The sequence below is a fragment of the Pungitius pungitius genome, chromosome 15 (assembly GCF_949316345.1).
Source record: "Pungitius pungitius chromosome 15, fPunPun2.1, whole genome shotgun sequence".
Lineage (NCBI taxonomy): Eukaryota > Metazoa > Chordata > Actinopteri > Perciformes > Gasterosteidae > Pungitius > Pungitius pungitius.
This window is the reverse complement of record NC_084914.1, coordinates 8,184,470-8,198,994: the sequence shown is the minus strand read 5'-3', so window position 1 is coordinate 8,198,994 and position 14,525 is coordinate 8,184,470. Positions and strand designations below refer to the sequence as shown.

Genomic DNA, 14,525 nt, shown 5'->3' with positions numbered 1-14,525 from the left:
AACTGGATTTTGACTCATGAATTGGCAATTGCAGCGTATAGGTTGAGTTAGTGTTTAACATGTCAGATTTTATGGGTTCTTTTGCCTACGATTTTAACAAAAAGCTTTGCTCCTGGGATGTGTGACGAATCTGTTGAAACACTGCAGGAGGGGAAACAAGCAACTGGGCTCCGTTAGACTGGTTCTGTGAAATTGTTCCTTTATGAGAATAGCAGCCCGGTAATAAATAAAACACTCGACAGTAGAACTCAAAAAAACTGATGGAAGAGTTGGAGTTGATTACAACGTAACGGCAGCAGTGTGGCACTCTGAAAAACAGACTCTCCCACTTCTTACTATACAACATGAAACAGCAAGGCTAACAAATAACCCCTTTACCCACTCAATTATCTCATTTCAACAAAAATAATCGCTTTTTTTGATCACTCCCGTTTGTCCCTCATGTGAGCTGAGGCCCCTCCTTCCCAACGGCACCCTCGGGTTGAAGCGGGTCCCAGGGTCAGGTCGTGAAACCCGTCTGGCTCGGCCTGGTCCAAGAAAAAGACATCCTGTCCACGAGCTCGGATCCAGCAGTTTGCCGCTCCGGGAACACCGCCAAGATGAAAACAAACAGCCCGACCTTCTCTACACTCTCTCTCTCTCTGTCCCAGTCCGTCTCTCTCTTGATGATTGCATTAACACTGGAAAGGCCCACAGTACAGACGCATACACACTGACATTCCAACAACAATTCACACTTAGTTGCTAACTCAATCTGACTGACACACACACACACACTCTCTGTACTGTGCGGTCAAGCTGGTGGCTAAGAAGACATTTTTAATTTCACATACACTATTTGTAATAAATTGTAGAGAAGCTGCAGGTTTTTTTTTCTTCTTCTTTTTCTGCCCTATGCAAAGCCGGGCAGATGCACTTCAAGCGGAGGTGACGTTGGGTTCCATTTGTTGTTGGCTGGGATCGAGCGGAGTCTGGGGGTGCTGCTGGAGCTGGAGCGCCGGCTGCGCCTGTAGCTGAGGCTGAAGTTGGAGGGGAGGCTGCGCCTGTAGCTGAGGCTGAAGTTGGAGGGGAGGCTGCGCCTGTAGCAGAGGCTGAAGTTGGAGGGGAGGCTGCGCCTGTAGCTGAGGCTGAAGTTGGAGGGGAGGCTGCGCCTGTAGCTGAGGCTGAAGTTGGAGGGGAGGCTGCGCCTGTAGCTGAAGTTGCAGAGGCTGAAGTTGGAGGGGAGGCTGAGGCTGGCCAAGTCCTTGCTGGGGGGGCGTGGTGCCAGAGCTGGCGGCCGACTGGGCGGGCAGCTGAGACAGCTGCTCGCTGTTGGCGAGAGATTTCAACACAGCGTTCTCCCTCTCCAGCACAGAGTTCCTCTCAAACAGCTCCTTGATCTGCTCCTTTAAGACCTCCACCTCCTCGCGCACCGCATACATCAGATGGCTCTTCACCAGGTCCTGTGAGAGACAGGATATATGCAACCGGATCAACAACATATAAAAAAAAGAACAAAAAAAAAAAAAAGAACAGAGGCCGATTTACACCCAGCAGACAAGGACAGCAGAGTGAAGGTCAAGGCTACATTTGTTCAAGTGTTCAGCAATAAAGTTGAAATAACGAATAATAAGGATGAATATTATTGAATATCTATTAAAACTCCATGACAGTAAGTCAAGACAAGCATGAGAGCTGGTTGGGGTTAAAACCAAGGCTATAAAGAGGAAAGGTCAAAACAAATGAAATAAGCATGCAGCACAGTAGAGGACACATGAATAGATTCTGTGATGTTGCCGTTGTACCCACTTCCTACATTTAAAACTAAAATTAAGAACAGTGAACAAACCACGTATAAGCCAAGGTTAATGGATTACTCACCATTGCCTGTTCAATCTTATTATCAATGGCAGCAACATTGGATCCAGACGCCCTGTGAGAAAAGAAAAGAATGTCCTGTTTAAATCAAATTCAAAACTCTGTGGTATTTCAACTCTGCGCATTTTTCTTTTTCGGCTTTCTTATTGCATCCACAATTAAAACACAAAGTGAGTCTCAAAGTGAGTGTAAAGGAAGCAGTTCTGGGAGAATGGAAGAGGATTCACACCAGCGTTACTGGATGTTGACAACAAGAGGAAAGACTGGCGAACCGGTCAAACAAACCCGGTTGTGATTTTGAGGGAAAACGCATCGCCGGGTAGCAAAATGTAACATTCAATAGATGATTCTGATTATTTATTAACTTGGTGATATCATAACGGTTTTTCATAAATGACCGTAACAACGATAGTGGTGCTTTGATGCTGCTCCCGATCGTCTGAATGACCTCACTACCACTGAAGGAGGAGGGGGGGGGGGGGGGGGGGGAGCATTTCTCCAGCTGGCTTGAGTGGAGGCAACGTTGAGCTGGATCAGAGCAAACAAGGGAACAAAACCAGCGGAAAAATATATATTTTTTAAAACACCCAAGTGAACTGGCGGCGGGACATGTGACAAACTAGTGATGAGGTTGTAACCATGGAGACGCAAAATAACATCAACAAGGCGAAACTACTTCAACAAGTGAGGGAGATTTCCACAGAGAAGGAGCTCGGCTCCCCGGCTGCTGAGCAGGTGAAGAGGTTTGAGCGGCCACTACCTCTACCCCACCGTGGTCACATGGAAGCGAGCAGTCAAAACCATATTAGGACACCATCTGGTGCTCAACGTATAACACAACGTAAGCACGGTGAAGCTTCCTCCTCCTCCTCCTCTGTCCAGCGTTACAATGCGAGCGGTGCAGAACTCCTGATGTTAGTGAGGTCAAGAAGCGGAGATGAAAGGCCACGGCTAATGGGCTACCACAGAATGCTACGGTCTGGTGTTCCTCATGCAACCTCTGCCCCCGTAAACTCGTCCTCCTCCGTGAACGTTTACAAGCTCCGCTTAGAGTTCGGTGCTCCCCGAGCAATGCCAGCCGTGATTTAGGAATGTCAATAAAAGAGCCATTAGTGGAAGAAGAGTTTACGCTCATGTGGAGCACGGGCGAGCGGAGCGGTGGGGGCACATGACTCATTGTCATATCTTGCCTCAGGCTTATTTAAGAACAGTGATTTGCCCCCAGCCACACAGAGGAAACAAAGCAAAGTGAATTTAACTTGTACGGAACACTTTTATGTGCCGTACAATTTCTCTGTGACATTGATGGGGGTGTGGGGGGGGAGAAAGAACAAAAAGAACAGAACAGGATGACATGCTCCTAGAAAAAGTCTTCTGCCAGGAAAGTGTTCTACTTTTTAAAATACATAAAGAAATCTTTCACTATGTCTTTTATATGACATATATAAATATATGTATCATACGATTTATGGCTCTTTAAATGCGGATCATGTGGTCCGACTTTAATGGAGTGGTGTCATCAGGACAGTCACTTCCACAAGAGAAGGCTCAGTAGGAAAAATAAGGGCAGTTTCTTCTGTATTTTATCACCCTTTTGCTTTCACAATCTCCACTGTGACTTCATCCGATTCCTTAGTGAAGCACAGGACTCGTGAAAATACAATCTTATATATTTGGTCTTCTGTGGAACGCAGATATGAGAGCAATTTGGGGAAAATGAAGGTAGCTAAAGACATATTGAGTCTAATAACAAAAATGTTTTTTTAAATTGCACAATATAGATTTAATGTTTTGTGCCTATAAAAGAGAAATTAATATAATGCAAACGCATTGTGTGTGTGTCAGTTCCTCAGTGGCTGGTGATTGGGTGTCAGATCTTTTCTATTTCTCTAAAAAAAAAGGTTTCTAAAAGAGTTTCATTTCCTGTCACTCAGATCTAGTTTCATGTGCTTCACTTTTCATTTTTGTAAAAAGGCCCTCATACGCCCTTATAGTTGTTTCTACACACGAGCCCAGTCAAGATATCACACATTCATGCATCTCTTCGATAGCTCAACGATGAATTTTAGATGTATCTTGTGATTAAAGGTCATGGGACCATTTGACGGACACATGACACGGTGCAGTGCAGCACTACAAACTGGGCTGAGCTCAGGCTGGTATTTAGCTGCCGTGCTACGGTTAGCATGCACGCTCTCCAACCTCACTTAGCCACTTAAAGGCCACATGTTTAGGATGTTAACATTTTATATTTATTCTCCGGCAGTTGAGACGTTAAATCAAGCAACACAATCAGTTGGACGTTTGGGGACGTAAACGTGCAGCTGTTCCAGATCACTGACTGGGAAGTCAAAAATATTGTGAGCGACAACGTTACAAACTGCCTGTTGAAAACATCTAGACTGCTGCTCTACTTCCTGCTTCCACTTTGATCATTTATCTGTGACTCGAGGTGATCAGGTTTTACTTTTCATGGACTTTCGGGAAGGGTATCTGGGTATTTGTTAAGACCTTCTAAACTTTGATTAGATGTTTAGAGCTGAAAGGTTATTTTTAATATATTGTAAACAAACTAGTCTTATTTCCCATATGCAATTCTTTGCTCATTTAACTGTAAACACACACCCTGACCTGCAATTGGCCGACATGTATTGGCCTACTCGAGTAACTGAGCTAAATCAAATGATTCATCCCTTATTTGAGAAATAGATGAATTGCTGATTAGCACTTGCAGCAATACTTTTTTTTAAACTTGTGTATTTGGGTCAAATGACTCGCATGTGCACACATACTTGGCCAATAAAGACAGACGTGCCTGGTTTGTCTTTGCACTCAGCAGATCTCAGCAATTAGCTGGAACCCAAGACAAAACAGATGGTGGCCGAACTATGAACACCCAGGCAGTAAACATAGTGTTTAAGTTACAGACAATGAGGTTGCACACAGTCAGAGGCAGGCCCAGAGGAAAGTCTCTGGGAGGGAAATGACAGAGACGCGGTTTGGAAAATCTATTGTCCGATCCCGCTCGCGCCGTCGGGCTCCGTTTCCAAACTCAACCCATGCACGTGGAGGACTCCAGCTGAACACTGCACACATGTTGTTACACTATTGCAGGCCTATCCAGTTCAATCCAGTATAGTACTGTACCTATCACTGTGGGCCTTTGAGTCCCTTATTCTGCTGCCAGACTGGAAGGCCTGGTAGAAAGCCTTGGAGGGGTTCCTGTGTCAACCGCATTCAGGGAAAGAGAAAAGACAGAGTTGAGGGGAGAGTTGAAACATGGAAAACAAGACAGAAGTCCTACGAATCTTTCCTCATGCAACTTCATCAGAGAACTCCTTCGCCTAGGTGTGCAGTCAACGTGCCCGGAGAACACATATGGGACCTTTGAACGGAGTAAAGCAAAAAGAGGCTGCAGAAAGGGAGCTCTGACCTCAATGCAGGAATGTGCGCTCAAAAGTGGGAACAGCTTCTTAAACTTTAAGGGCCTCCCTCAGGCCTTTTTCCCCACACTAGGTCGGGCCATCACTCACACTACAGTTGTTTTCCTCACAACAACCCCCCCCCCCCCCCCCAAAAAAAAACAAAAACACGCGAGTCCTTCTGCGCCGTTAAAACGTTTTGATAGCTAACTATGCGGCTGGTCAGTGGCTACAGGTACACGTTGTTCTATGCCACGGGATGAATATTCACGGGAGAGGGAAAAGGAAATACCCCCTCTGACCCCTAACACACACCAACACACTCGTTTAATCTACTCCAGGCTTGTGCCTTTAGAAGCTAACTGCTTATGCACACAGGAGGAGCGGAGCACGCAGCGCTACACGCATGCAGAGCGAGGAGTTGTTTTACAGCGCGTGTGTGAGTGTTACAGCGGCCAAGTCTCTTTTCCTAGAAGTCCCTGGCGAGAACACACACACGCACACACACACACTCCCTTGGTCACATTACCTCATGTCTAAACACTCTCACAAAACTCCCCCTATGGCTCTGCTTAATTTTACTTTGCGGGCAGCGGCCCTGGAGAAACCTCCACGGACGCAAACACACACCTCTGCACACAGGTCTGTCTTTATCTGTGTGTCAGAGCTACAGCTATCGTTTGACCTCATCAAGGTCAGATGACTTAGTGTACAGCAACCCCTTTTGGGACCGAGGTTATGGACTGGAGGCAGGGGGGGGGGGGGTCATCCTTCCTTGTTTTCAATTAGCAAACATTCAGCTCTCAATGGCTCCCTTTGTATGTCCAAAAATCTAACATGTCAATATCCATTTATGAAAGCCCCTCTTTGTAAACCGACCCTGTTCAGCAGTGGGGCAGCCCCCCCTTCCGTATGGTGTGTGTGTGTGTGTGTGTGTGACAGAAAGACAAGGGAGTAACCTACCAGATTTGCACTATATTGTATGTCCAAACATCGGACAAAAATAAGTATTTCTTTTTAAACCACCCTATCAAAAGGACATACGCAAACTAAAAGGAAGGCTTCTCCGGCTTTGCCCGACACCGACCTGGCAGCAGACTAAAATAACCTTTTGAGTGCATTCTTGCTTGTTGACGTAACACATCCAGCTTGAGCACGTCACATGGTTCTTACTTCAATACACGCGCTGCAAGCCGGTGGGCTCACCCAAAGGTTAAGCAGGGTTGAACCTCTTAATAAACTTGCAAACTCATTGAGCACAGAGAAAGTTGCGTCGCAGTGGCGCTACGGCCCGAGAGGTGTGATTGGACGATTAGGGGCCGCTTCGGTTTTCTCCCCATTCCAGTGCAAAAGAAACAGTGAGCTGTCTCGGCTATTTCCAGCACAACCCCCCCCATGAAGCTCTGTCAAATAAATAATGTGTGAAAATGTGTTAGGGCACAGGAAAGAGGGGCTGACAAAGTGTGTGTGTGTGGGGGGGGGGGGGGGGGGGGGGCAAGCAGATAAACGGCTGGATGGTTGGGGGGGGGGGTTCAAAGAAAGGAGTAGTGTTGAAATCCCAAGGCTGCTGCTCGGCAGGTTTTTGCATCATCCATCCGTCTGACACGGGGAAAAAAGTGGGTCAGAGATATTTAGATTCCAGCTTCCCTATGGGAGGTTCTTTCAGCAGTGTAGTAGACGAGGGAGACGGCATGCAGGGGGGCCTTGGGGGGGGGGGGGGGGGGAGGGGTGGAGGGGTTAGGGACAGAACACCCAGAAACGTTATCCCGGTGATGAGTGCAAGGTTGTAGCCCCCCCCCTCCACTAAGTCCCCTTCTGACTTCTGGGGGGCAGGGCGGGTACTGGTGGACATAACCCAAATGCTTTTGATGAAAACGAGAGAAAATGAGAAACTGAATGAGATGGACAGGAAGTGGGAGGCACTCAACTGGAATCTATAGATTCATTGCAAATAGCTTCATTGAAGCAATGCATTTAAAAATGGACCTTCACATATCTCAGCAATGTAAAAACAAGTGTATCTACGGTCAGGGAAAACTGTATAAAGCCTTTGACTTGCATAACATTGACTAGTACTGACCTTTAAGTTAATTCAATACAAGTGAATAATAAGAAAAAGTTTGAGCCATAAATGAATGATCGACAAGTAATTTAGGATGAAAATAATTTTTTGCCTCTTGTTGATAAAAAGTCAGGAGGTGCAACGCACAGCTGAACAGAGTCCCTACAATCCTTCAAGTTACTCAAGTACCACTTTCCCAAAACAAGATAACCTGCATATTCTCAGCGGAGCTTATCTGCAGCACATCCTTAGAGGGACAGGCCCATGAAACCTTGGACTGAGTCGGCGACGTTCCTCTGCTTGACCTGGGGTGTGGGCGGGTGACCGAAGCAAACTAAAGCAAAGACTAGTCTTAAAATGATTTTAAGATGGAATATTGTGCTGCAGTGTTACTGCTCCTCTGCGGATATCGTCGATTATTACAGCGTGAGTGATGGCAGTCTGGTTGGGAACTGGGATTACTGGGGTGATTAAGTGGGGTGCGAGCAAAGGAATATAAAATGAAAAAAAAGGTGGGGAGCCATGCGGGGAGGGCTTGGACTAAAAACAGGATACGGCAGTACACCAGAGGTCACATGGGGGGGGGGAACGAGTGGCACATGTTGTTTCACACATACACCCACACTCAAAAAAGGAGAGAGCTGGTAATGCCCCTGTTCTTCAAAAGTATTGCGTAAATCCCCCCCCCCCCGACATGGATACTTCTGCACCCACTAAGCCAACCCGTCCCCTTTCACAGACACACCCCTCATCCACCCACACAGACACAGGCTCTCAATTCATGTTAGCAGTGACTGCTCCACTATATTCCTGCTCTCTCCGAAGTCCAATTTTATATAAGCTACCATTACGCAAGGACAATAATAAATCCTAACCCCCATCCCCGCCCGGGCTTACGAAGGCTCAGACTACAGAAGAAATACTTTCAAACCGCTAAATAAGAAAGAAACTCCTCTGTGAAAGCAATAAAGACATCATAACGCCTTCAGTTGTTGGAGCCATCTGGGAAACATCACGGTGAGGAAATCATATCTTTAAATATGAGGAGGACATCTGCAATCTGTAGTCTATATGTCCATTGCTTTGCTTTAGTTACTTGGTGGAGGAAGAAAGGCACAATCATTTGGGCCTGAAAATGGCCAAGAGGTTTTCTAGGCTTGTGCAAGCTGACGTGCGGTCAAAATTGGGTGCGTGCACAATAGCACCCTGTGTTGTGCAGATGATAGATTAGCTACTAAATTAGTCGTTATGAGGAGAGGTGGGTAGAGACGTAAGAGACCAAATTAAAAAAAAATAGTCCAGGCGACACAAAGAAATTAATTGAGAAACACACACACACACACACAAAAAAAAAGACCTAAGGGAGTGGTGGGGATGCACCCAACATAACTCAAATGCCTGGTGAAGAGAGGCAAAGCGAGTATCGCTCTGCAGCTTCCGCCACCTCTTTGAATATACCACAGTTGCTGCAGCAAACAAATGTCATTCAGCACTTCCTCTGCACAGAAACAACTGTCATGCCACGTCTGTCAGCCAGTCCCCGGGGCAGTAGGTACGCGGCGCCGTAGGCACCGCTCGTACGAAACCAAAACGAAGCCGCTCGGCGAGCGATTGGCCCGCAGCGGTAGAAGAGCGGGGGCGCGGCCCTGGATTCAAACGGAACACGTGGTACTTCGGCTCACATCGTACTGCAAAAAAAGAAAAGGGCCAAACGAGCACAGTTGGTTGACACGCCCCACTGTCACGTCTCTTATCGGCAGAACAGGGGCACAGTGGAAAGACTACTGCTCAGTGTCTGATAGGACTCAGCTGTCGGAGGAGGCTCCTGCTCTTATCAGCCTGGGAGCCAGGTCCTCTCGCAGGCATAACATAGCTCCTCTGAATAACACGGCCCGAGTGTCTTTTACGTTGTCCCAAACCTAAGGATTTAGAATGTGAGGTTAATGGGGCAGCTGCTGAGTGGGTCAGTGTATACAAGTGTCACACTTGCCACATATGCATTTTGTATGACAGCTTGTTTGTTGAAAAGCACGATCACATCATACTAGGTGTGTGTGGCTGTGCGTTTTCGCCGATGTAAATCAACTTTGTGAGAATGTCCCCAAAGGCCACGGCACCCTGAACCAGATTATGGTGTAAGAAATGTTCCCTCTATGAGGAGAAAATACTTGTTCAAGTGTTCTGAAAACTGAATATTTAGTCCAGTCTTCATACTGGTATATGTTTAAGACTGTAAATGAAAAAATAAATAAATAAAGATTTAAGGCCCGGTATTATTCCCGCTCATGTGTGCAATCGATTAGAAGTGAAACTAAGCACTAAAACTCAGGAATTAAGATTAGGCGCTTGAGGAAAAGGAAGTGAATTCCATGATATTTAATAAGCTTGCCACATTCACACAAATATTTGAACATATTTGAACCGTCTTCAACCTGACATAACTTATCCAAAAGAATAATACCACGTTTCAATCTAAACCCTGATGGATTGTATTGCATCAATATTCAGTGTCCCACAATTTCAGGGAATATCATTTTTCTCTGCTTAGAAAGAAAAAGAACTTGCCTGAAAGAATAATCATGTTTATCAAGTGGCCAGAGGCGAATAGAAGAAGGCAGAGCTAACTCTCTGCCCAGCGGCAAATGGAAACACATCTTGGATGTTTTAAGCCAAGGCCACTGTTCTGGAGTGTGACAGTGTAAGAGGGAGGACATGGAGGTACACAAAAAAAAACACAAATCCACAGTGAATCCCGATATTGAGTCCTGTGCACATTCAACAAGGTGCGGGTGTTCACCTCTAGTGTACCACACTTCTCTTTAGCCCTTAATGAAAAAGAACAAACATCACATGTCCTTCTTGTGCCACCGTTCTCTTCCTACTACACTCCCCTCCTTTTTTAAAAGGGGGGGGTACCTCTTGATCTGACAAACCAGATGACCCGACTACCTGCTGGTGTTCCCGACCTGTGTCTGCATAAACATCTCCTAATGTGCGGTGAAATGAGCACAGTTAAGCCTTTCATGACCTGAATGGTGATTGTTTAATGTGTTATGGACAAAGTTTTATAAGCGTGAGGACGACACGTTTTAACACGCACACTTTGCATAAACATCTAGAGACTGTTACCTGTCCGCTTCCCCGTCGACAGGTATGTGGATTCCAAACAAGCTGTTGACAGTCGGAGTGGCGAGTTGCAGGCTCTCAGGCATGAAGGGCTTCATCGGTTCCTTCCCAGAGACAAGAGGGGAATGTGCATCCACGACACCCTCAAACTTCCCTCTACCACAGCCTCCCTCCACATGTCCAAATCCAGTTGCTGGGAGGCCCTGCATCCCTAAAGCCATGAGAGTCCTGCTTTGGGGCATCTGACTTGGAGGCAAACTGGAAGTTGTCACATTTGGCAAGGCTGCACTGGAGGCACTGAGCACGGCAGGCACGTTTTGTACTCCGGAGGACGTAGGGTGTAGGCCGTGGGGTTGAGGCTGTCCGGCGGCCGTGTACTGACTCACAATCTGCTGCTGCAACGTGGTTCCACCGACCAGTACGGAGCCCTCAACAGCTCCCATTCCTCCGGTCTGCTGCTGCAAGAGGCCGGGAGACGGCTGTCCGGTAGGTACATCTCCTGCTCCTGCCACATCTCCCACCTGACTCGGCACAGAAGAGACTCCGGTGGCTGGAGGCAAGACCGAAGGGTGCCCCTGTCCCACAGGCTGTGGCCCTGCCGAGACCATGGACGCCGGGAGGGACTGGCCCGTGGGTTGCTGCTGCTGATAGTACTCTGTATGGTTCTGTAGCATTCCAGAAGACTGGCTGGCCAGGTGGTGGCTCATAGCGTGCTGCTGCTGCTGCGTAGGGTAAGCAGTGGGCTGGGCTGAAGGAGGCATGAGGGCAACCGATTGAGGCAGGCCGTTCTGTCCGACGGGCAACACGCCCTGGGGGACAGAAGGCTGGATACCGCTGGAGAAAGCGTTGTAGTTTTGATGGTGGATTTGTGGCTGCTGTTGCTGCATCTCCACTGGATGCATGCGGGATGAGGAGAGCGAAGCATCCGCCACGGAGCCCTGACCTGAGTGTGTTGCCGGGGCAACTGCGGAGCCTCCCGTGTGCCCGAGCCCACTGTCTCTGTCCGCAGCGGGGTCCAGTGTTGTTACACTGGCATGCCTAATGCCATCGGCAGTCCTAGAGTTATCAGAGTCCTTCTCATAAAACTCTGTACAAGTCCACCTGCCTCTTCGAAAGGGTTCTCCGGTACCGTGGTCGAGTTTAATGACCCTGAAGCGGGAGGTGTAGCTCACCGTGGACGGGGCAGGCGAAGCCGCTGAACTGGCCGGCGATGCGTTCACGGACACACTGGCTGAGGGCCGAGGGCCGATTGCAGACACTCCCCCCAGCCGAAAGTCCCCGATGAGATTGCCCGACTGACCGGCTTGAGGTATGTGTGATGGCGCCGGAACCCCGGTCGCCTCGGGCTCTGGGACATTATTCAGGGCTTCTTCGGAGGAGCTCCTGCCGCACGTAGGCTCGTACTCAGCCCGCGACATGTCGTATATCTCTGACGACACATCTTCAGCCCGAGACTCGTCGGGGTCCTCCAGACTCTCCGTGTCGTCGGCGGCCCCCGTAGCAGCCACTTGAGCCTGAGTCACACTTGTGATCTGAAAACAGCTCTTTTTCTTGGCCGGCATTTTCGACATATTGACAGTCTGATTCCAAGTCCAGTATGGCTATGTTTATCCTCCTTCGGCAAAGAGCTGGATACGCCTTCTATAGGCTTACATTAAACAGCCAGCTTGCGTATATTTTACACAGCCTAGCGAACGATAAGTCCAATCAATTTGAATCTACGCCATCTCTCTTCCTCTCTCGGTCTCCTGTTGCGTTTCACGAGCCCATAACGCAACGCGTCGTGTCGTGTCGTCCAGTCCAGCAATGCGGCTCGACACACAGACACCAGCAGCCTGCGGGGTGCTCGATCCGGAGCTTTCCGTTGGTCCGGATCGGCCAACAAATGTCCCGGTTGTGTGGTTGTCAAACGGCGGTTGTCACACAGCGTATCGCCCAGCTGCGGGACCTACTTTGGGCTGGGGTGGGCCCGCAGCACTCCACTCGCTCTACGAGCTAGCTAGCAAGTCGAGCCCAACTGGCTGCCGCACAGTCCCCCTACGTCGGAACAAGTATGCGAGACATCTTCCAGGAAGGAGTCCTTCGTATCCACTCACCTCACCCGCGTAAAGTCATTCGGTGGGCGACAGCTACGTTGAAGCCAACGGCGAGCGAGAGAGGAAAAGGCTTTTAGATTCCAGCTTTAAAACCAAATGTGAATCTAAACTGCGGCCACAGTTACCTCGCTCTCTCAGTCACTCTTGACAAGATGGCTATGTTGTATGAAACCGCGCTGCATTGTGGGTAGGTAGTGTACGTAAGGATGTTTGCGTATGAAGCGATTGAGAATTCCCCCTCGTGGTGCGTTCAGACCGCATCGGAAAAAAGTGTTAGACCTGCAATGAGCGCACAGCTAGTTATTTTAATCAATTCCAACGTGAATATTTTCTATAATAGTGGGTCACTATTATACCGCCACCCACACCACTAGAATACAAGTTTTTATCCCAGAAAATCTCTTTAAACTCTAAAATCATATGGATCAAATATACTATCTCCAGCTGAGAGTTCAGGGACCATTGGGGGAAAAGAGCTGATTCTTGAAGCAAACAGTTGATTAATCTATTTGGGCAAATCTATTAATTTACAATTATTTTAAAAGCAAAATACTAAATATTTTCTGGTTCAACCTACACTATTTTAAGTACTGTTCTGCTTTTATTTTATTGTCAATTAAATACAAAAACATCAATAGCAAACCTTAGACAACACTTTAGATCTTGAATAATCGTCTGACCATTATCTCACTCTTAAATATCAGTTCTTCCCTCCTTCCCTGTCTTTTTTATGTTAGAATAGTACATGTTGGCAGATTTGCTGTGTGGTCATTTTGTCCTTGATTGATCATACTTGAAAACTAGACTGAATAATGGAGTTCATCATGATCAAGTATGCACATTCTGCTTGAATAATTGATGCCATTGAGGCTATTGTCAAGTTGTAATGCCGTTTTTTAGTAACAAGACACTGATCTATGGTAGCGACTGTATTAAAATGCACCTGAATGCACCATCTCTCACTCTTTCTCTCTCTCTCTCTCTCTCTCTAGGAATTTGTATGTGTCAGCTGAGATTATCAGAATTATCCTACAGTATAAATGCACATAGAGGTTGTACAGTAGTCTTGTTAGAGGAGATCCCATTAACATATTGTTCTCGTTTTGTTAAGCTGTATTAATATAAATTAATACATGGAGCTACAGTGTGACAAACTTGAGAAAGTACACAAATACTGAATCGATTCATCTCCCAGAATGAATTCAGATTGACAAAACAAAGAACTTCTGAAAATCCACAAAGATTCATTTTGTGACATGTTATATTTCTCTGTCAGTTGTGAGTATACAAACCATAGAGAACACGGCCTCTGGTGGCTAAGAAGAGAAAGTTTCACTTTGAAAGGGCGATATTTTTTTTCCTTTTTTGGTTATCTTTATTAATATACTTTGAACTCTCCACCATCTAACCTGATCCAAAAGTAGCATACTCTGCTTATTATGAATACAACATCATTTTTGCAAATGAACCCGCCAACTTGTCATATGGGTTGCCATTGGATATTTTGTGAATCATATAAGTTACATGTCGATAATAGAGCTATTTACATTGAGTTTCTATTAAAATTGCAGATTTTGCATCATAGGAACATCTTAACAGTGTACCATATTAGAATAATTGTTTCTTCAAGAATCTGTCACTTAAATGGTTAATTTGAAAAGGATCATATATTTCTCCACTTGAATATTTTAACATATACTTACTGTATTTGCCCTGCGTATTATGAAGCTGGCTGATAAGAATTAAAATAAGATAGAGTATTGGCTCATCTTTATTATGAGATTCAAATAAAAAGGTAAATGGTAAGTTGACTCTTTCTTAACCATGTTCAGACATCAGCTAAAACAATGTTTTTGAATAGTGTATTTGGCTGTGGTATTGTAAATCTGGATTTTGGATCTGGAAGTGCCTGATTTTGATCTTTTTGTTAAGAGAGTTGTGGTAAGATATTATTTTGGAGCA

General features: G+C 46.5%; 1 protein-coding gene across 2 annotated transcripts; it reads right to left on the bottom strand.

The window, feature by feature from the left end:
- Nucleotides 1-178: 178 nt before the first annotated feature.
- On the bottom strand, nucleotides 179-12,742 carry LOC119204695 (TSC22 domain family protein 2-like). Of its 2 annotated transcripts, XM_037457305.2 has the most exons (4): nucleotides 10,471-12,742; nucleotides 5,005-5,079; nucleotides 1,861-1,912; nucleotides 179-1,442 (listed from the first exon to the last, which is right to left on the bottom strand). In XM_037457305.2, exons 1-4 carry the CDS (start codon nucleotides 12,036-12,038, stop codon nucleotides 918-920), a joined length of 2,220 nt encoding a protein of 739 aa, XP_037313202.2. In that variant the 5' UTR covers nucleotides 12,039-12,742; the 3' UTR covers nucleotides 179-917. The 2 variants fall into 2 exon arrangements, with proteins under 2 accessions (XP_037313202.2, XP_037313203.2); XM_037457306.2 differs by lacking the exon at nucleotides 5,005-5,079 and having other exon boundaries at nucleotides 10,471-12,741.
- Nucleotides 12,743-14,525: the final 1,783 nt, after the last annotated feature.